The sequence below is a fragment of the Neophocaena asiaeorientalis genome, unplaced genomic scaffold (assembly GCF_003031525.2).
Source record: "Neophocaena asiaeorientalis asiaeorientalis breed wild unplaced genomic scaffold, Neophocaena_asiaeorientalis_V1.1 scaffold114, whole genome shotgun sequence".
NCBI classification, from domain to species: Eukaryota; Metazoa; Chordata; class Mammalia; order Artiodactyla; family Phocoenidae; genus Neophocaena; species Neophocaena asiaeorientalis.
In genome coordinates, this window is record NW_020173116.1 from 2,265,349 (window position 1) to 2,288,846 (window position 23,498).

Sequence of the window (23,498 nt, forward strand, 5' to 3'; positions counted from 1 at the left end):
GCGACAGCGTCTCGGCGCAGCGGGACCTGGACGAAGTCAAGTCGTCCCTGGTCAACGAGTCGGAGAACCAGAGCAGCAGCTCGGACTCGGAGGTGAGGAGGCTTCCGCGGCCGCCCCGGGGGACCCCAGCCCCGCGCTCGCTCACCCGCCTTCGCCTTTGTGTCTCCTCCGTAGGCGGAGAGGCGTCCGCAGCCCGCCCGGGACGCTTTCCAGAAGCCGCGGGACTATTTCGCCGAAGGTAAGTGCCGGCCCCGGCAGCCCCCACTCCCGGCCCCGCGGCGCTCGGCGCCTCATCTCCGGCCGATCTCGGTACCCCTTACCCCCGTGGCCGTGCCCCTGCTCTCCGCCCCTGTCGGCCTCAGCAGTCCTGGGGTGCGCGTGGGGGGCGCTCGGGTCCCCGGTCCCCACTCCGGGTCCCCAGCCGCGGCGCTGTCCCGGGGACCCCGACCTTACCCCCTCCTTGGTCTTGCCCGCAGTGAGAAGGCCCCACGACGGCGCGTTCTTTAAGGGTCCCCCCTACCCTGGGTACCCGTTCCTGATGATACCGGACCTGAGCAGCCCGTACCTCCCCAACGGACCCCTGTCTCCTGGAGGAGCGCGCACGGTGAGTGCCCGTCCCGCTGCGCCGGGGCGGGTGGGCGGCCGGGGCCCGCGAGATGCGCCCCCGGGCTCGGCGACAGGGTGGGGGATGGGGGATGGGGCCGTCCCGTGAGGATCCTGGGCAGAACTTGCTTACGGGGTTGAACTACTCTGGCGGTCGAGGGTTAGGCTGCGCTAGGCAGTGCCTGCATGAAAGGAAAGTGCCTTTACATGCTCCCCTTTTGCTGGGGAGAGGCTTTGGGGTCCACTTCTGGGGTCCTCCTTGGTCTCCAGAATTATTTGCCCGCACTAAAGGGAAACTTGGATTTGTGCCGGTTGGGCGGGTGTGTGTGTGTGTGTGTGTGTGTGTGTGTGTGTGTGAGGTCAGCTTTCCCTGGCAGTTGGGCAGTGGGGCCGGGGGAGCAGGGTTGGCGACGCTGCCCCACGACTCCAGTTTCGCTGGGCGGCTGTGATTTCGTTTCTAAGAAACCCAGTATTCGTGGCGGGTTATTCACACACACCCCTCCCCACCCCCAGCCCTCGCGCGGGGGCCTCAACTTTTCTGTAGAGCTCGGGATTTTAAACTCGCCGAGATGATTTCGAGGGCGAATCGAGGCATTCTTCAAGTTGAGGAACTTGGCTTTTTCGCCCTTTGTTGCCGGCTTTTCTCATTTAAAGCGAGCGCTGCGACACTTTAAACCTGTTAATGGGCGCGCATTGTGTGCTGCGCGCTGGCATTTAGAGCCGTGATTAAGCAAATTGACCGGGCCCCAGACGACGTGCAAATGAGGGCGGATTCCTTCGCCCCCGCTCTGGCTCTAACTCCCGCCCCCCGCGTCGCGAGTGGCACAGCCCGGGGCTGGCCAGGCTTTTTTGTCCCCTGAGTTACCACCCAACCCGAGGGCCCGCTGCCCAGGTGCTAGGTCCAATGGCAGATCTTGGGTGAACACCTGCCTACTATGCGCCAGGCTCTTGCGCGCTACTGCTTGGGCGCCCGCACGCCGTAGTGGTTCACTTTGCTCCCTGCCCGGTTTCCCAGTGCCCGCCAGTTCGTGCTGTTTTGATTCGGGGTGGAAGGTGTTTGGCGCCTTAAGAGCTGACCCGACAAACTCACTTTATGCTCAAATTGTCCTTAAATAATAATCATAGTTAAAGGGCTGCCTGGGAAACGCTGGTGCTGAATGGACCATCCCTGCCGTCATGGTACAACGGTCGGTGGAGAGTGGAGACATCTGCCGCCGGTTCAGTGGGGCCGCTCTGCCGGCCGGTTGGGGTGTGAGTGGAGGTTGGACACTCTGGCCAACCGAGAGCAGAGTGGAGCCGCACAGCCCTCTCCTTTCAAGCAGGGAAGACCCTGCACCTTTGGCCCTGCCTTGGTGCATCCTGGGAACTCCCGAATGTAAGTCCTGAATATGAGCTGGATACTGGCATCAGGCTGTTGCTTTTTCTCATTCATGTTAAAAAAAAAATGTGTGAGTAAAAGTTGAGCAAAACAAACTGCAGTAACATCGTTCAGGTTTTCACAGATTCTCTTTCGTGTCCGCAGATGTGGCTCAGTTCTGAAAGTTTTAGTAGGGTTTCTGTACGTGTGTGTGTGTGTGACAAGGTAGGTCACTACACTATCAGAGTCCCTTTTCTCCATTTTACCTTTAGTTGTCTGGGAAAAGGAGTTTGGCATTTCTGTGAGTCAGCACCGATCCATGTCCTGGTGCAGATAAAGTCGCCAGAAATGTTCCAAATATGACTAATTCTTTCACTCAAGCTAGCTGTTCCTTTCCCCTTTCTCACCAGGACATTTTGATTCTTCCTCTTTGAATGGTGACGACTGCCTGTCTTCATAATGCTGCTCTTCCCCTCCCCCTCAGGAGCCCAAATGGGACAGATTTTGTTTGTGTCAGTCCCCTACTTTCTTCTACCATCTTCTACCACCCTTCCTTCTTTCTACCATCTTACATGTACTTTTGCCTAAGAGCTTCCAAAGGCTGCTTCTTTTTGGTATTGGCTATTCCTGATTACTGCATCCAGGCCTGCATGGGATTTTTGGAGCCCTCCTTGAGGAAGCCAACCTTTCCCCTCTGCATGCTTTTGACTGTCCCTGCTCATTCCTGCAGTTGTTCCCTGCCTGAGCCCATGTCACTGTCCTCCTTTTTGAGCCTCCAAGAACACTCACCCTCTCCCTGTTGATCCTTCATATGGGACCTAGTATGTCCTGCCTCACTCTCCTGTTTCCATCTTGCCTCCCTGATGAATTGCCCTTGCAGAAAAGTGAGTTCAATGCCCCCATTGTTTCTGTGCCCCTTATGTGTCTGTCATTGTATTTTGACTTGCCTGGTTACGAAGTTTATTGAAGTTTCCTGCTGTTAGATCCGCTCAGTAGAACCTTCTAATCTGACTCTCTCCTTGGGCGTCAATGACTGTTAGGAAAGCAAGGGAGGAAACACTTAAGCACTTGATTGTCTGGACTGTAGGACTGAGATGATGCTTTTCCCTCGGATGATTATATTAATGTGATTAATGATTATATTAATGTGATACTGTAGGCAAACTACAGGTGCAGACAGAGTGGCCCTCTGTAGGGGTCCCTGCCTGGTAAAAGGAATGTATTGATAGATAGATATGGGGGGGAGGAAGGTGGCTGAAGGGTGAGGGGGGTGGTGGATTATATGATCTGGTCTCTCTTTTAGCAGCCTGGGTCTTTTTTGGTTTCATATCTAAGTTTCACAACCTTAGTCCTTGCTGCTCGAAGGCCTATATGTGGTATAAAATTGGGTGACCTTAGTTCTCTTATGCCCTAACGCTTTCTGGAAATACCAGGCCAGAGGCAAACGTGAGGTTTGGCTGGAGTGTTCTCAGGGTATTAATTGACCCTAGGAATAGTATTAATTGACCCTAGGAATAGCAACAGGGCTGCAGCACCCTCACCCACTGGCAAAATTCCTTCTGGGACAACTGGGGGCCGGCCAGTCCTCCAGTCTGGCCATCTCCTCCCCATTCATTACCTTTGCCCTCCACTCTGGTTTGGCTGGGAGGCTGGGAAGTGGCCTCTTCCTGAGGCTCTTTAGAGAAGAGGTCCCCTTAACCCAGGGTGTGTGCCAAGCCTCCGAGCCGTGATTCATTCTCATCTGGAGCTCTGGGGACCCTGTGGCCTGTGAAGAGAGGAATAACGGCCACAAATCACTTTTCACTCCTTCCAGTAGTCACACGAAAGTATGCATTCATTCATGAAAAGGCTTCACCAGTTCACTAAACCACCTTGGTGCTGTTGACTAGAATTTGGTTAGGAAAATGTAAGTCAGCACAGAAGAAAGCAGATGTCAAAAATAGTTGGACTAATCAGAGCCACAAAGAAAATGCAGCATGTGTTCAGCGAGTGGGCAGCAAAGTGACAGGCGTTTGACCGTGACCACAGTGTGAGTGCTAATGACATTTTGGAAAAGAGCACTTCCAGGTAGGGTTGCTGAGGAAATCTATAGTTTTGGGTCAAGTGTATACATTTTAGAGCTGCCTTTGTGCAGCTCAAGCCCCAAGTTATTCATAGATTTCTCAGACCATCACAACTCAGATTTCTGGAGGAAATTACTCTGTCCTCCAAACAAGTCCTTCGCATCCCACTGCTTCCCATGGGCAGTCCTGCTGATATCCTGGGTGCTCCTGTTTTCCTTCCTGACACAAAGGAGTCCAAGCAGAAATCTTTGTGTACGCATAGAGAAGTTTTCCGGTTTTTAGGAGTTGTATGTAAAAGCCAAGTATTGATAAAACCTCTTCTTTTGGAAGATTAGTATAAACATGCTGCTTTTGGGAAAGTTCTTTTAAGCCATTTCATCTAAATATAACTTCTGTTCTATTTTTCTCTAAATATAACTCAGGGTTTAATGAGGGCTTTTCACATGGAATGAGCATTTACGAGGGCCCTGCCTGCGTTGCTGAAGTTTTGGCACTTAGATTTCTGGGGTGACAATTGATGACAAACTCTGTGGAGGGACTCAAACCCTGTCAGTCCTTTTTCTTTGGGTGGGTGGATCTGACAGAGAATACCTGCTTGCTCTGTTACAATTTTGGAAAGGTTTAGGTTGGTCTCATTCTTTAGTGATCTTGCTTCTGGGGAATCTTGAAAAAGTAGGCCAGCACATGTACACACACACACACACACACACACACACACACACACACACACACATATACACATCTAACCTTCAATACAGAGTGTTCCAGCCTTTACAGTGATGTGCAAAGTTACCCAAAAAAATTGTGGCATGAAAAGGAATTTAAATGATTAACTCATTGGAAAATGCATAACGTAAAGATCCTATATTCCAACCTAAGAGTCCATTTTTACTTGCTAAAACTGGGGAAATTCAGATTGGCATCCTTAAGAGAAAAGTCATAACGCGGGCTTCCCTGGTGGTGCAGTGGTTGAGAGTCCGCCTGCCGATACAGGGGACGCGGTATCGTGCCCCGGTCCGGGAGGATCCCACATGCCGCGGAGCGGCTGGGCCCGCCACAACAGCAGCTGGACCCGTGAGCCATGGCCGCTGAGCCTGCGCGTCCAGAGCCTGTGCTCCGCAACGGGAGAGGCCACAGCAGTGGGAGGCCTGCGTACCGCCAAAAAAAAAAAAAAGAAAAAAAAAGTCATGACGCCTTGACTTCCTCTGATATTTATTGTAGGCCTATCATGGGCAATGACTAAGGGACTGTGGGAGTTAGGCTGAATTAGACCCAGCTTTGCCCTGAAGGACCTAAAAATCGAGTTAGGAAGAAGTGATATTAGTACCAACCACTGTAACAGGAAGTCCACGTTAAGAGTCAGTAAAATTCAGAGAAGAATTTTCAGAATAAAAAGAATAGAAAAATTGTCTTGGGCTGGCATGGTCAAGGAGGGCAGGTAAAGGAAGTTGTTTTAGACTAGTCCCTGAAACTCATCACTCTTTAATTCAAAGTAATTTTTGTTAACTCTAAAAAAATTTAAACAGTACAAAGGTATTTAGAGGGAAAAGCGGAAGTCCTGCACGTACATCTGAAGGTAGAAGCCAGCACAGGGAGAGCAAAGGCATGCAGTGGGGTCGAAGTTCAGGGCCATTTGGGATAATGCAAGTTTTTCCATTTGCCTGGAGGGGTAAGGGGCCAGACCTTGAATGCCAGTGAAGGAATCTGGCCTCATTCAAGAAGTAGCAGAGTACCATCCAAAGTTCTGCTGGGAAATAATGTGACTCGTACATGTGCTTAAAACGATAATAGTGATTGTGGGGAGAGGACCTGGGAGGAGCTAATAATGCTTGGGAGACTCGCAGGAGGCCAGGGGCGAGGTGAAAGGGGCTTAAGAGTATCTGAATGGAAAGGAAGGGTAGCATGAGGGAGACTGGCAGGGTTGCTTGAGTTTGCGTGGGAAGAGGTGGTGGATGGATGGAAGGGAGGGAGGGAGGGAGAAAGGGGCTGATGTCGCAGTCAACTCCTGGTGTCTGAGCCTGGGAGACGGGGTGTGACTTCTGGCAAGTGGGGCCCTGGCCCTCCATCTTTGTCTCCCCAGTGCTGGCCAGATGCTTAGGAACTGCTGTAGCAATAACAGCCCACGCGGTCTGTCAGAGGGTCTCACTTAGAGGAGCTGCTCAGTCTCGTTGGAGAGGCACTGGGTTTGAGGGGATATTGAGGGAATAGTTGAAGCTTCAGCAACAGGATGATGCAAGGGAGCAGGAGAAGAAAGGGAGGGGTGCTCAGAGCAGAGAAGTCCCTGAGGGAGGATGGAAAGGGGTCTCTGCCGAGGTGGGAGGAGGGCTTAGGGACTGCGACTGCACGGAAGCTGGAGGGGAGGGAAGGGGGCGGGGTGCTCCTTAGTGTCAGATGCCACAGAGAGAGGGGAGAAGAGGACTGAGGACTCAAAAGGAGCTTTGGGAGTTCACTAATCAGGAAGTAATTGGTGCCTGCAGAGAGCAGTATTCCAGGCAAGTGATGATGAGAACGGTAGATGCCAGCCTCAGGCTTCTTCGTCGGGTGTCGAGGTGCTGTAACCAGGACTGGTCCTGCCGTGTGGTCCGTCCCTCACTCCTCAGCCAGAACTCACACCAGACTCCCACACATGCGAGCAGCCTCCTACCTTACACATTTCACTTTCTATCTCCCGTAACCTGGAAGGTGCTGGAAAACCAGACTCTGGGCAACCCATTTAAGAAGATGGCCTGTGGCAAAGAGAGGGATGGGAAGGGCTGCAGGCTCCGGAGAGAGTCCGTGTAGGATGCTGGAGTGGGAGCTTGTTTGTACTAGCGGTAGCGGGGTAAATGGGTAGGAAGAGGAGGAAGAGATGAGATTGAGAGCTTCGGGACGAAGGCAGTGTTCTTCCCTCATAGATGGAGATGCTCCATGGCTCCATCCACCAACAGTAGGTATTGTTCTCTTGACTCTGCGGGTGAGCCCAAGCGTTGAAGAAGGGGATGTAGGAAAAAAAATGCAGAGGTGGAGTTGCAGAAATTGAGGGGGAGTGCATTGGTTGTCTAGATGACTTTGGGATTATCAGTAAAAACCAAGAGCAAGTTGGCTGGGGTTTTGTTGGCAGTAGGGAGACCACAGGCCCTTCCTCTGTACCCAGTTATAAAGCCAAACTTGTTGGGAACCTTTTAGCTACATGTGAATAATGAGATGTTTGTGCATTGATTGAAAGATATGACACACTTGGGAAATTTTTCCTCTTTTTATTGTCTGGAGCTGGCTGACTTTGAAGGGGGATAGAGGTGAGGATCAAAACACAGCTCATTTTCAGTCAGGGACAGATGTTGGCATGTGTTAAGTTATTGGGGATGGGAAAGGACTGGAAAAAAAGCATGTAGAGAATTGCCCCATATTGGCTAATCTAATAATGTATTTTTAGAGGAGGTTTTTATAAGTCCCATGTGTTACTGTTCTCTCCCAAACTGGATTGGATTTAGGGAGCAGTGAAATAATTGCAGTTTCTAAAACCTTGGCATTTGGGAATGAAGGGACATGGGGGGAGTGAAAGGGGCTTGCCTTTTCCTCTATACTGTGTGTGCCGCCCAGGGAACAACTCTGGGGCACTGGGCAGCTTCTTTCTGAGATGCTGAGTTATCCCTCGATTGCCAGGTAGCTTTAAGGTTCTGAAGGTTTTAGGTTCAGAATCCTAAGTCTTTCCTTTTCATTATGTGTATAGCCTACAGATTTTCATGGGAAAATGACCTTTTAGTTTACAAATACATTTCAAAGTTTGAAAATTAAATCATAAAGATGTTTTCCTGAACATGACCCTTTTCATGAGATTTTGTGGAAGTAGTAAGGGACGATAACTCCAGTCACCTGGAGCTCTCAGGACAGGAAATGAAGTCACACATACACTTTCAAACTGTTATAGCAGTTTAGAAATCTGTTCCATTCAAGAGGAGGAACAAGACTGCAAGTGTTCACCCCAATTGTGGAAAATAAGTGTAAACAAAAAATTCACAAAAGAAGAAACTACGAACGCCTACTAATTATGTGAAACTATGTTCAGCCTCCCAGGTAGTCAGAAATGTTAATAAAGATAAGCACTATTTTTTGGCCACCAAATTAACAAAGGTTTTGTCTTACTAAGACTGTTCAGTGCTGGCAAATGTACGGTGAACTGGGTGCTCTTAGTTGCTGTTCCTGAAGGGTGTTGACAGCCCACTGCATTGGGAAAGCACTTGGCAATGGTTGCTAAAACCTTAACATTTGTCATTGCTTCTGACTTAAGGAAGTAGATACTTGCTATTCCCATTTTGCTGCTGGGCAGACCGACTTGTAGAGGTCAAGTATCTTGTTCAGGGTCACGCAACTAGTCATCGACAGCACAGAGATTTTAACTTGGTTGTGAGTGCCAAGGCTGGGTCTTCCCATTTCACCCTTGTGACTTTCCACGCATGCCTGATGTCACTAGCTCCTCCCCCTCTTGGGAGAAGGGCAGCTGACCTTTGTCTCCCAATTCAGAAATCCTGACGTGAGTTACCAGTCAGGGTGGAGGGCAGGTAGATTTGTTCCAGCTTTACAAATCGGACCTGGGAAGGTACCTTCCCAAATAAACAGTTGTGTAAGTGAGTGAGCGGCTTTGGTTGAAGTTCCTCGTCCAGTGCTATCTGTGCTCTACAGGCATCAAATAACCTTTAGGTGGCGGCCCCAGGAATTTTACCGGCATGTTACCTTCCTTCAGAGAAAAAGTGGTTGTCTGTTAACGGAGACATGAACTTTTCTGAACTGGGGGGCTGTTTTTTCCTGTTGAGATCAGTGAGGTTGGAAGAATACGCAAGTGTGTCTTTGGGGTGGAAGGAGGTGGGAGGGGCAGGCTTGCTCGCTACCCCTGCAATTTGGATTACAACGTAGTTTGGTTAACAAACCAAGCTCTGGTGAACCAAGTATGCAAATATTATTTCCTTATTGTGCGTTTTACTTTTTTTTTTTTTTTTTTTTTTTTTACATCGGCAGGCGGACTCTCAACCGCTGCGCCACCAGGGAAGCCCCTTGTTGTGCGTTTTATAAAATATTTTATAAATTGGTTGCTTTTGTTAAAGTTCTTTATAAGTTAAAAATAAGTCCCAATCACCTGTAACTCTGAGTAAATTGACTGTTAAAGAAATAAATACTAGATTTTTACACAGAGAATTGCAGAGAATGTGTTAGTCCCCACCACCACCCCTTTTCTGTGTATGTGTGTGTATGTGTGTAAGGTGGTTTGAAATTAGGAATCAGGTAATTTGATACCTTTTTATTCACTTAACAAATTTATCTTCCAGGTGGTCTCTTTCTGAAAACAGTAGCATGGTGGAAAGAGTAATAAGGGGCTTCCAAGTCTGGTTAATAGAAGTTGGGGAGGCGCCGGGGGTCTTATCTAAGCCCTCTTGGAGATCTGTGTATTACAAGGCATTAATCTTGGCGAGATAAATGTCTTATATACTTCATAATGTGGATGGGGCCGTTATTTGTAGGAATATCTATAGAAAGGTGTTGTGTGGAAAAACAGATGTAAATATGAGATAGTAACTGTGATTAAGAAATAGATGGATCTGATGATAAGGAAGAAAAGCAAAAGAAGTAGGAATGAGCAGTAGGAAAAGTTGAGTTTGTGATTGACATGTACACACTACTGTATTTAAAATAAATAACCAACAAGGAAAGAAAAAGAAAAGAAAAGCTGATCAATTTACAAGTCCAGATTTGTTGGCAGTAGTGATTTCTGATATTTAGGACTATACTGTTTCCATAAATTCCAAAGATTATATACTAGAGTCAGCTGGATTTATAAGACATACCTTCTAGGAGTGCATTGGGGGTTCCTCCCTGAGTTTCTTGTGCAGGGGACTCCACATGGGTACCCTGCAGCCCTCTGAGCTGGAAGGGGTCATCCAGCTCACCCCAGTGGTGAGAAACACAAGCTCAGGGAGATCGTAGGCTTGCCCAAGATCAATTATGAGTGATGGAAACAGGACTAGAGCTCAGCTGCACCCCCTGGAGCTTTACCCTCTCCACTACTCGGGGAGATCGACAGCAACCCTGGCAGAAAGCCATGCTATGGAGAAAATGCATCTCAAAGTATTTCTTTATTAAACTAGAACACCTGACCCATGATAAATGATTCATAGACATTTGTTGAATGTTGACAGCATGAATATTTAAACATCAATATTTAAAAAAAACAGCCTTGTAGGCACCTGCAGTGTTCCAGGGTGCTGTATCACACCATTTACAACTGTTACCACATCTGATAGTACAACCTCTGTTTTATCCACGAGGAAGCTGAGCCTGAGAGAGTAAGCGAGGGTTCCAGAGACACGTCTCCAATCACAATGCTGCAATTTCCCCTCTACTGAAAGTGGACGGCCAAATTAATGTGGAAATGCCATTTGGAGCAAGATAACAAAGAAATGGTGTGTGAATAAAAAGTGACTAATGAGCAACATCTCTGCATTCATTCTTTTCAGTGGCCTTCCCAGCCCTTTAACAGGAGGAACTTGTAGTCACTGCTTTTGCCTGGGGTAGAGTCAGAGCCTTAATGGTTGGCGTCTTTATAGTTTCAGAGATGGTATTTGTTGCGATCTTAATCTTCCTTTGCTTTTCTGTGCTGTGCAGCTCCATGTAATCTATGTTTTTCCCCTTCAGTTTCCCTTGTGTTTTCTTCTGACATCTTGAGGTACTAAACTTGGACCCTTAGATACCACAATATGCAATATTGGTATATGCATCTGTTGACTTGGTCTACTGCCTACTTCCACTCCTGACCAGCCCCACTTGCTTGTACATGTGTGAATATTAGTTTGTATGTAAATTAGATACAGTCATTGCTTATTAATCATATCATCTATTTAAACATTTCCAGACGGGATACATAGAGGAGAGGTATAGCGGGAGTCTTAGAGATTCGTGAGATGAAAACACTTCGTACTTCTACTTTACAACATAAGCGTTTCTGTTAATAAAATGATTGTCGAGGAGAGAGACATTGGTCTGAAGCTTTGGAGTGGGAAAGAGATCATCCTCATGGACATGTTCCCGGGCCTCCTAAGGAAAGTTAATGCAGGAAGAGGAGGGGATGGTGAAAAAGTCCAGAGATGGGGAGAACACCTTAGTAAGCTGCTCCTTTGAGCTTGCACCAAAAGAGAGGAGAGAGGAATGGTGGAGAGAAGCCCGAGGCTTGAGGCGCAGAAAAGCATACTCCACTGACCAGCGATATTTGTGGCTAAGGGGTCTGGGACTAGCATTTGGCCACACTCAGTCAGGCCTTGGACCCTAGCCCAGCCATGGTCTGGCTGTGTACCCCTGTGCCCTAGGGCCCTCTTAGGCAAAATGGGGATAGTGGTAGTGTTTGAGTGTCACTGAATTACATTTTGGCTGAATGGACTGTGTTTTAAAACCGGGATTTTTCCAAGGCTAAAACTAAATATCATAGGATGAATCTCTGAGATATAGAAAGAAATCAGAAATGTCATCAAAATAATTTACAGTATTATTACAACTTGATTAAGATGTTTAGTGACCAAAAAATTTTTTTAAACACATTTTTTAAAATAAATTTATTTATTTACTTTTGGCTGCATTGGGTCTTCGTTGCTGCATGGCCTTTCTCTAGTTGTGGGGAGCGGGAGTCTCTCTTTGCTGCCATGCACGGGCTTCTCATTGTGGTGGCTTCTCGTTGCGGAGCACGGGCTCTAGGCGCGTGGGCTTCAGTAGTTGTGTCATGTGGGCTCAGTAGTTGTGGTTCATTGGCTCTAGAGCACGGGCTTAGTTGCTCTACGGCATGTGGGATCTCCCCGGAGAAAGGCTTGAACCTGTGTCGCCTGCATTGGAAGGTGGTTTCTTAACCACTGTGCCACCAGGGAATCCCTCAAATGTCTTTTGCAGTAAAAAAAAAAAAACATTAAAAAATTTTGCTGGGGCTGGGAGGTGTCTGGAATGGCCCCAAGACCTGTGCTATACTTAGTTGTCATGTATCTTTAGTCTCCCTCAGTCTAGAACAGTTTTCTTTTTTTTTTAAGATTTATTTATTCGTTTTATATTTTATTATTGCTGCTTTGGGTCTTTGTTGCTGCACATGGGCTTTCTCTAGTTGCGGCGAGCGAGGGCTACTCTTCGTTGCAGTGTGTGTGCTTCACATCACGGTGGCTTCTCTTGTTGCAGAGCACGGGCTCTAGGCGCGCGGGCTTCAGTAGTTGTAGCACACGGGCTCCAGTAGTTGTGGCTCGCAGGCTCTAGAGCGCAGGCTCAGTAGTTGAGGCGCACGGGCTTAGTTGCTCCACGGCACGTGGGATCTTCCCGGACCAGGACTTGAACCCGTGTGCCCTGCATTGGCAGGCGGATTCTTAACCACTGTGCCACCAGGGAAGTCGTAGAACAGTTTTGTTTTGTTTTGTTTTGTTTTTTTGCGGTACGTGGGCCTCTCACTGTTGTGGCCTCTCCCGCTGCGGAGCACAGGCTCCTGACGCGCAGGCTCAGTGGCCATGGCTCACGGGCGTAGCCACTCCGCGGCCTGTGGGATCTTCCCGGACCGGGGCACGAACCCGTGTCCCCCTGCATCGGCAGGCGGACTCTCAACCGCCGCGCCACCAGGGAAGCCCCAGAACAGTTTTTTGATCTGTCTCTTGTGTTGACTTTTTAAGAATACAAGCCATTTATTTTGTAGGACCTTGAACATTTTTTTTTTATGATGTTTCTTCAAGTAGATTCAGGTTGTTTATTTTGAGCTACAAAACTGCATAATTGATGCAGCATTGATGTCTTTCTCAATGCTTCTCCTAAGCGGTGCCATCTGTTTTTCCCCATTATAGGTGGTGTTAATTTTGATCACTTGGTTAAAATTTGGTCTATCAGATTTCTCCAAGAGAGTTACTATTTTTCCTTTTTGTAATTAATAAGTGTCTTATGGGGAGATACTTTGAGACTACGTAGATATCCCGTTTCTCATCAAACTTTCACCTGCTGGTTTTAGCATCTACTGATGTATCTTGCCAGAAACAGTTATCACTGTGGTAGTGGCCAGACTGGTGGTCAGATATTTTTGTTTTATTTATTTATTTTTGCATTTTTTAGTTGAAGTATAGTTGCTGTACAATATTATGTAAGCTACAGGTGTACAATATACCAATTCACAATTTTTAGAGGTTATACTCCATTTATACTTATAAAATATTGGCTGTATTCCCTGTGTTGTATAATATATCCTTGTAGTTTATTTTATACACAGTATTTTGTACCTCTTAATTCCCTTAATTCACAGTATTTTGTACCTCTTAATTCCCTTTCGCTGCTGGTAACCACTAGTTTGTTCTCTATATCTGAGAGTTTGCTTTTTTGTTATATTCACTAGTTTGCTGTATGTTTTAGATTCCACATATAAGTGATATCATACAGTATTTGTCTTTCTCTGACTTATTTCACTTAACGATAATGCCCTCCAAGTCCATCCATGTTTCTGCAAATGGCAAAATTTTGTTTTTCTTTATGGCTGAGTAATAGTCTGTGTGTGTGTGTGTGTGTGTGTGTGTGTTGGTCAGATTTTTAAAGTTTGACATTTTAACACGGGAACAGTTTCTCAGCTCTATGAGTTGCTAGATTGTTTCTGTGCTCTATATATAGCATATTTGTGAATACTGAATAAGATGAAGGAACAAGATATTTTTGGTCCTTTTTAAAAGACAATAGTTTGTTCTTCACAGTTTTTGTGGCAGCATCAATCATAAATCAATGATTAATCAAGAAATTACGGTACATGATTTTGAAATCTTGAGGTCACAGAGTTTACATTCTGTTCTGTGTTCTTCATAGGATGTAAAGAACTTCCTAGTTAGGATTTTTAGGTTTTTATCTGATGACTGGAGTTTCTCACTGTCTGTCTGGATTTGGTTAAATGCAACCCCAGGGTTTCTTTAAACATGTTTTTCTGTCCCCTGTAGTTCTTGAAAATCATTAGCTGGATTTAGATTCTTGATCAAGCTTCAAGGTTCACTCTCTCTTCTTTATTATTTTATTTTTTATCTTTTTGGTTCTGTAAATTAACTTTTATAGACTTTATTTTACTTTTTAACTTATTTTTGCAAGACTCATTCATAGATGTTGTCCTTAACTGTGAGACACTTAAGGTCTGGTTGTCTCTCTATGATATTAACAGCCACTGAAGGTCATCACCCACATCCACTGCTTCCTGAGCAGTTTCAAAATGGCGATAGTCTATGTGTATCATTACTTCTTCATCTATAAGCTGTAATTTTTTTTTTTTTTTTGCAGTACGTGGGCCTCTCGCTGTTGTGGCCTCTCCCGTTGCGGAGCACAAGCTCCAGACGCACAGGCTCAGCGGCCATGGTTCACGGGACCAGCCGCTCCGCGGCATGTGGGATTTTCCCAGACTGCGGCACGAACCCGCGTCCCCTGCATCGGCAGGCGGACTCTCAACCGCTGCACCACCAGGGAAGCCCTGTAATATTTTTTAAAAGAGAAACTACCCCTCGGGACTTCCCTGGTGGTCCAGTGCTAAGACTCTGCCCTTCCAATGCAGGGGGCCCAGGTTTGGTCCCTGGTCAGGGAACTAGATTCCACATGTCACAACTAAGTGTTCGAATGCCGCAACTAAAGATCCTATGTGCCACAACTAAGACCTGGCACAGCCAAATAAATAAATAAATATTAAAAAAAGAAAGAAACTACCCCTCATCAACTATTAGTTACCTTAGATCAGAGGTCAGCAAACTGAGGTCCACAGGCTAAATCCAACCCAGTATTTATTTTTGTAATTAAAGTTTTATTGAAACAGCCATGCCCATTCATTTGCATATTGTCAGTGGCTGCTTTTGCACTGCAAGGGCTGAATTGAGTAGTTGTCAGTGAGGCCGTAATTGGCCCACAGAGCTGAAAAGATCTGGCCCTTGACAGAAACAGTTTACTGACCCCTGCTCTAGATGATGTGGAAAAAGCAATTTAAATATTTGATTCTTTCCCCAGTTTTCAGTTGGTTTCCAATTACCCTGCAAAGGTGACCACCGAAGTTATTTCTTAGAATATCGTTACAAATTCATAGACTTAAACCTATTTGGTATGTAGTTTAGTCAATTTACAATTATTATCTTTATTGAAACTCAGATTGCCCCATCTTTAGCCAGTGGGAGCCTCTTCAAGATGGCTCCTGAGTCTTTCTGTGTACACAATCCTAGTGGTCTTGTGGTCTTTGATGCTTCCCTGATTACTGGGGTGGTTCCAAGTTCATCTTGTGGATTTCCTGCTGCAGACCTGGAACCAGCCATTTCTAGGAGCTCTGCTTCCTTTCAGCGTAATATGTTGTTTAGAGACCATAGTCTGAATGCGAAGGGTGCGTGTATATATAGCTCCTAAAGGTTTATTCCGTTTAATGTATGAGCATACCAAGCAATCAGTAGAATTTAAAAGTAGAATATAATATGCATATTGTAATTTTAAAACAATCACTTTTTTTGTTCTAAAAGAATGTAATGTTCTCTATTTTTAATGTACTTTTAGTCTTAATAATGTTAATTAATCCTCCTTTTTTTTAGTAATTATAGTTGTATATTAGAATTGTTTTCTATGAAATTAACATCTTTCATGCTTATATTTTATTCTTTCTATAAAATATATACATATCTGCTTCTGCCAACTGTTAGCATTTCAGCGGATAAAGCTCATAAGATTTCCACTCACATTACCTGTGGAATGCTTCCGTGTTTTTGAAAGGGCATGTTCAGGTAATGGCAGCAAAGCCAAACATGCTTCATTTGCTTATTTCTCACATTGTGACACTAATTAGATAGATATGTTGGTCACCTCTGTGACCACGTGATCATCCATCATGCAGAAGCTCAGGCCTTCTGAAGACTGAAGCCACAGCTGAACAACAGATTTACATTGAATGCTGAGGCCGAGGCCATATTTTTTATATTCCTGGGACCTACTTCATGGTTGCAAAGATAAAAGTTGTACAGGGGCACAAAGAACAACGCCTGGTACATAGTAAGGACTTCGTTAAGGTAAACTCATTATCAGCTTTGGTGGTCCTGGGTTTTCAGGCCTCCCTAGCCCCTGGGAAATGTAGTCTCTAGTCTCTATATGGTACCATTCCCTGGGCAAGCGCTTATGTTCAGTTTTGGATTGCTGGTTTTCTAGAATCCATATTCTTAGCAATCCTGGCTGTCATATTTCCCTTTCGATTACCATTGCCCCAGCACAGTGCCTTGTACACAAAATCTGTACTGTGTGGATATTGGTTTAATTGCATTTCTCTCTTTTTAATATATCGTATATAATAAAATAAACAGCAAAAACCTGTCTTCCTCCTGGACATTTTTAGACTAACAAGGGAAATCATTTTTCACTTCTGAGACCTTTCAGGGCGTCATCTTCGATACATTGATCTTTGGTGGGTTGATCATTTTAATTTTAATTTTTATCAAGATTTTCTCAGTTAATTCCAGTATTCAGGCTGTACATTCTTTTAAAAATGAAGCAGATTTCTGTGCTGGAGACAGAGTGCCCACTGGTGTGTAGCTGTGGACAGTCAGTCCTTCATCTGTGATGCTGGGAGTATGTTAGCAGTTGTGGAAGCCATATGTTTTTAGGCCTTTGCCAAGGAAAATACTTTAGAATTACATTAGCAACTCCAAGTTATTTTGGCTGTTCTGAATGGACACATGGTAGTTTTCCAATTACATAAACTAGAGCTTTTGTTTTATGCTGAACTTTCTTATAGGCTATGGGAACAATAGTGCCTCTATCAGCATTTCCCAGAGTAACATCCAGGGGATGTTAAGAGTTAGTCCTATTGCTTCATTTCTGCAAGACTTCTGGGGCCTTTAACATGCCAGTGTGCACTGCAAATCTCTTAGAGAGGAGTGTATTACGCAGGATTCCTTGGGCTTATTTGATCAAGGCTTTCCTTGTGTTTGGAATACTACCCTCCACCTGGCGTCCCCCACCCCGTGTATAAGTCTCACTGCATACTCCCTGGCTCCCAGCCTTAGATGCGGTCCCTGCTGCAGATGCTCAGCTCCCTGTACTTGACCATGTTTCTTTGCTGGTAAATATGTGGCTTAACAGTGACCTGATACACACTTGTCTTCTCTGGAGCCTACCCTCACTGAAGAAGTCGGGGAGTGGGTCCGTTCTGTTCTCTATGGGATTCTCAGCATCAGGCATTTAGAATGGCCCTCCATAAGTATTTGTTGGATGAGTGAAGGGACGTAGACCCCTTTATTTCTGAGTAGCATCTTGCAGAACCAGAGCTCTGCCAAACCCACTTTGGGAACCATAGCTCAGTCTTCATTTTCATTGTGAATAACTAGAGTTCTGTAGACCTTCGTGATAATACTGAACGTACGCAGTGCATCCAGCTAGCAGGGAACTGTCAGTACATTTAAAGATGAGGCTCGCAGGTGGCCAAAAAACACATGAAAAGATGCTCAACATCACTAATTATTAGAGAAATGAAAATCAAAACTACAGTGAGGTTTATCACCTTACACCAGTCAGAATGGCCATCATCAAAAAATCTACAAACAATAAATGCTGGAGAGGGTGTGGAGAAAAGGGACCCCTCTTGCACTGTTGGTGGGAATGTAAATTGTTACAGCCACTATGGAGATTCCTTAAAAAACTAAAAATAGAACTACCATACGACCCAGCAGTCCTGCTCCCGGGCATATACCCAGAGAAAACCATAATTCGAAAATATACATGCACCCCAATGTTCATTGCAGCACTGTTTACAATAGCCAGCTCATGGAAGCAACCTAAATGTCCATCAACAGAGGCATGGGTAAAGAAGATGTGGTATGTATATACAATGGAATATTACTCAGCCATAAAAAGGAACGAAAATTGGGTCATTTGTAGAGACATGGCTGGACATAGAGACTGTCATACAGAGGGAAGTAAGTCAGAAAGAGAAAAACAAATATCGTATCTTAATGCATATATGTGGAATCTGAAAAAATTAGTATAGACGATCTTATTTACAAAGCAGAAATAGAGACACAGACGTAGAGAGCAAACGTATGGATACCAAGGGGGAAAGAGAGGGTGGCGGGATGAATTGGGAGATTGGGATTGACATATATACACTATTGATACTATGTATAAAATAGATAACTAATGTGAACCTACTGTATAGCACAGGGAACTCTACTCAGTGCTCTGTAGTGACCTAAATGAGAAGGAAATCCAAAAAAGAGGGAGATAAATGTATACATATAGCTGATTCACTTTGCTGTACAGTATAAACTAACACAATATCGTAAAGCAACTATACTCCAATAAAAATAAATAAATAAATACATATGAGGTTCAGTGCTTGAAATAACTTGACTCAGTGGCACATGGTGAATCAGGTGGGATTGGAACCTTCTTTTCCTGATACCTGTTCCTGGGCCCAGTACCCACAGGCTGCCTGCAAGTCCCCTCTCATGTTGTTAGTTACATAAATGGGAACTCCTGTTGAGACTGGTGGGGGAAGGAGAAATCAGATGCCCCTTTGTGTACTCATTAATGCAGGTAGAACAAAAGGCCCAGCTTGGTTTTCAAGTTCAAGTTTGGCTCACATGTGGTCCTCAGTGAAGATTATGATCTCGGATAAATTAAAAACAAATGTTACAGAAGTCGTGATGAGGTAGAAACGGAGTTCAGGATTCTCCTTTTTAAACACTGGGGTAAGCAGAGACCCCTCTTTAAAGCAGACATTCACCTCCCCCTCTTCCACTCGACCTCTCTGCCTATCATTATCATTACTGTTCATTTTCACTTAAATTAGCAAGGCGGGTAGGTATGTACATGTGGTCTCACGTCAGTGTCCTCGAGTTGGTTCACCAAGCCCCTCGCTTTTCTGAACCAGGCAGACAGACGTTTAGTCAAATCTGCTAACGCATCCAGTGAAAAGGGAATTGCACATTTGGCAAAAACGCCTCCTTCCTTGGGCAAGACCCCCAGCAGCCTGCTGCCCCAGGCGGCTCCTTTTTCTCAAGCGTGCTCAAGGCCAGCGTGCGAGGAGGGAGCACACAGGGTCCCCCTGTATTCTTCTCCCCCAGGCTGAGCTCCCGAGCACATTCTTGACTGGAGCTGGGAAGACCTGGGGCCCGGCGAGTTTACGCACTAAATGGGACTCTGTATGTCTAAGCCAAATTAAGTCTGCGGGCAGTCTTTACAAGCACAGTAACTGTTTTACAGATGTAAAGAAGCTCAAAAGTACTGTGTATGTTTGTAGTCTCAATCCCTGTAAAGTTTCCACGAGCACATTGCAAGGGCTCTGTACACGGAAATTTAGTTCCTCTGTTCTCACCCTGCTTACCTCTTCACTCTGTCAAAGCACGTGTCATATTAATGTGTGTGTGTGTGTGTGTGTGTGTACACATGACTGGTTCTCAACCGGGGGCAATTTTGTCCCCCAGGGGACATTTGACAATGTCTGGAGACATTTTCAGTTGTTACGACTTGGTGGGAGAGGGATACTACTAGCATCTCATGGGTAGATAGCGGACAAGGATGCCGCTAAATATTTTAAAAGGCACAGGGTAGTCCCTCACAACAAAAAATTATCTTGTCCCAAATGTTCGTAGTGCTGAGGTTGAAAAACACTGGTGTACAAACACATATCACACGTGAATAAAACCACGCGCATATGTGTTCACATGCATATATGAATACATACACACGTGATTATATGTATTCACACATATGTGTGCACGTACATATATGTCTATGCACACACTTTTTTTTTTTTTTTTTTTTTTTTTTTTTTTTTTAGCGGACTCTCAACCACTGTGCCACCAGGGAAGCCCCACATACTTTTTTTTAAGAAGGGACATTAGAGATACTGGTTGGATTTTAGTTACAGTTGAAGAAACTGGGTCCCAGAGAAGCAAAGAGTTACTCACCTCACAGAGCCAGTGAGAAACATAGCAGGGGAATTCCCTGGTGGTTCAGTGGTTAGGACTCCATGATTTCACTGCCGTGGACACAGGTTCCATCCCTGGTTGAGGAACTAAGATCCTGCAAGCCACGAGGCTGGACCAAAAAAAAAAAAGAGAGAGAGAGAGAAAAACATAGCAGGACTGGAACCTGAATTTCTCTTCTTTCTGAGCAGTACTTTTTGCAGAGGTAACAGTCTCCTTCTTTGAGTGTTCTGTGTCCCAGAGGAATATTGTATACATTAACTAATTTAACCCTTAGAATGACCCTGCAGGTGGGGACTGTGGTTATTCCTGCTTTACTCTGGAGGAAATCAAGCCTCAGAGAGGTCAAGATGCTTGCCTGAGGCCACTCAGCCATGCAGGGGCAGGGACTGGTATAGAGATCACATTTGCCCGGCTCTTCCCACCTGGCACCACCTCACACTGGGCCACGCGGAGGCTCGTGTGACCTTGAGGGACGTGGCCTGTACAGAGGAGATGCTGAGCGGGGTGACCCGTGGGGCTCTGTCCAGTGGTTGTATTCTGAGGGTCCAGTTTGGAAATGGTTCGTAATGCCTGAGTGCTGTCTCTGAGAAGCCCTGAGCTATGGAACCCACAGAAGTTTAGGTCCCACAGCCCACTGCCTGGCCCGCAGCACTGGGTTGGAGGCCTCTGAGGGGAGAGCAGGAGTGACGGTGGCAAATCGGTCTGCATGGACCCGGGGAGCTGGGTGGGGCAGGACTGGAGAGGCCCCGATGGGTCTCCTGCCTTCCCCTTCTATCTCCCTCCTTCCCTGCTCAAGGGAGGCCTGGGGGTTACTAGGAGGTGAGGGGCAGTTGGTGGTAATTACTCACCGTTTGCGCAGACGGTGGGTACGGCTTGGTGCCTTCTGGGATAGAGAGAGGCTGGGGGACTCTGTCAGAATGTTGTGTGGAGGACCGAGAGGAAAGCAGGCATTCTGTGGGAAGGAAGAAGGTTCAGTCACCTCCTAGGGAGGTCACTTCAGATCCTCAAGTATCCAAAGTATAAACGAGGCACCAGCCGCACTGCCTTTCAAGCTCTGGCTGCGTGGGCAGCAGCTAGAGAGCTGGCGGCCATGACATCTGCCCAGCGGCTCCCTCAGCCTGTCCTCAGGATCTGACCAGTGAGTGCGCATTTTGCTGCCTTGTCCCCTCTGGCATGGGTGCTCTAGAACGTAGGCAGTCCATTGCCCTCTGTCTGGGACCTCTCTGTCCTGGGTTTGGTGTCTAAGAGACCATCTACAGACTCCATGTGAAGCTGAAACCCATCCAGCGCTCCAGGGTCCAAACTTTCCCGAGGGCTGTCTCCGCACTTTTTAGATGTGTTTTGTTGTGGGAAGATAAGAACCTGTGTAAAAATAATGTCTTCCCTAACCCTGTGCTGAGAGAGGTTTGAGGACAGAGAGAAAGCCCACATTGCAAGTCCTGAGGAAAAATCATTGCGTTTGAATTGTATAGGTCAGGCTGGAGTAGTTTGGAGAGACGATAAAGTTTGCTGTCTCCTTGCGGGGAAAAAAACCACTCTGGGGTTTTCTGCTCTCGATGTGTCTTTCCTTCGCATGTCCTTCTTTAATGAAATGGTATGGTGCCTCTCTATAAGTGGATATGTGAGCAGAGCAGCATGCTAATTTCTCTCTCAGTCAGGCCTGCGGTGAGACCTGGTTCTTTGGAGATGGTCCAAAACCAAATAGCCACAGCTCACCTGCCGAAGAGCCTCCTGGCACCGGAACCCCCGCCATGCCTTTCTGTCTCTCCTTGGAAGGTGGCCCTCCACCCTAACAAAGATCTCTGTTTATGGAAGGACCTTGCCTTTAAATCTCCGTCTGTGGTACAAATTGTCTTCCCTTGGGCGAGTTTCTGTCTCCCAGTTGGCTGTGAGGATGTAGAAGCATAGTCGGGCTTTGTGGCGGAGGAGGGCTTTGCAGCGCCCTGGAAGGTGGGATTCAGCCTTGTATACATGCATAGCAGCAGGCTGTCTCTTCGGGAAAAGGGGATTCCTGGAACAAGAGAGAGGCTGGTGCCCGAGACCAGAAACTCTTCCTGGTGTTTCTGCAGCCTCTGCAGCTTCCTCTGGCCTCATGGTCCTTTTTAATGGCCTGTAAGGCAGCCCTGGAGCCTGTTCTCCTGGAGCAGCTCTGATTCCCTGAGCTCCTGGACCAACCACTGACCCTCCGGACCTCTTTTGTGGTCCAAAGAGCCACACCTTGCCCCTCGTGAGGCTCGGCCGCTGGGGGTTTCTCAGGAAGCAGTGGGCAGATGCCCGCCCCGCTTTGGCTTTTCCTCACTCTTTACGTCGCTGTCATTGTCTGTGTGCAGAGATTCTGCAGTGATGGTCTCTGCACAAAGAGCCCTGGAGGCCAAGAAGGGTACAGGTAGCTGCCTGCACTTCCAAGATCTTGTGGGGTATGAAGGGAGTCAGGTTTGGCTGTTCCTACTGCTTTCCACATCAGGGCCTGTCCTCTGACTAGTTTTGGGGCTGGGCCCTTTGCCATCAGAGAAGGGAGAGCCCTGAGGAAATTAAAGATCTTATTCAGGCTTTCTTGGCCCAAGGCCTGTGGAAACCTTGATGAAAGGGATGCTTAGGGAGAAGTGGGACATCTGGCTACTCTCCAAGGCCCCTCACAGCAGGCCTGGGCCTGGACCAGGTATCCTGCCGGCCATGCTGCTCTGGCAGCCTCCTCCTGCCACGTCGGCCAGTTTGCTTCTGCCCCTCAAAGTCCTTCTTTGCTTACTTTCTCCATCGGCTGCTTATGGGGGCCAGCTTCCTCCCAGAGCGTCTCTGGTGCTTCCCTGATGTCGCGGCTCACTCCTCCCTAGGTGCTCTGAGTGATGGTCGCTTGGTTTCTGGGGTTTGGAGCCTGCTTGCCTTCCCAAGGAGAGCTTTGCTGAGTATTTACACGTGCCCAGATGGCCCCGGGGACACCGCCACATGAGGGAGGAAAGGTGTTACTTGCCATGTCCGATCTCTAGCCAACACTTTCCTCCCCTACCTAGAGTCTGTGTTGTTGATTTTTTTTCTTTTTCATATTAAAAAATAATAACAGTTCTACACGTTTTAACACATATAGATTCATGTAAATAGACTTGTGTAATTCCACCACTACAGTTCCAAACCCCTAAAAACTGTGCCGCAACCCCTCTGTAGTCATGCTCTCCCACCCACCTCTTTCCCGGCCGCCACTGCTCTGTCCTCCGACGTGCTCCCCAAATATCTGTGGTCCGTGTTAACTGTGTCTTCCCATAAATTTCACTGGTACCTACTGCTGTAAGATAAGAGCATGAAAATGAAGTCCACTCTTCGGAAAGGCTTCCACCTTCCTTTGCTTTTGCACTTTATCATGACTGTGCTGAGCCCTGACACCTACTGAGTGCTTCTGCAGTACGGACAAATCAGCATTAACCCGGCCCTCTTCCTTCCCACCTTCAGCCGTGCCTGCACATCAGCATTTTTTATCTCTTGCATCCCGGTTTTCCTGCTCATCGTAAAAACACCTCCCTTAGCCCAGTGCTTCAAAAT

At 46.6% G+C, this 23,498-nt stretch overlaps 1 protein-coding gene across 1 annotated transcript in view; it reads left to right on the forward strand.

Annotated features, from left to right (window-relative positions):
* Positions 1–175: 175 nt before the first annotated feature.
* The window catches only part of TCF7L1 (transcription factor 7 like 1), a 155,322-nt gene continuing 131,999 nt past the window's right edge, over positions 176–23,498 (forward strand). Inside the window, exons 1-2 of the mRNA XM_024744005.1 lie at positions 176–238; positions 477–604. Of these exons, the coding sequence (XP_024599773.1) occupies positions 539–604 (66 nt within the window). The 5' untranslated portion in view covers positions 176–238; positions 477–538. The remainder of the gene's footprint in view (positions 239–476; positions 605–23,498) is intronic.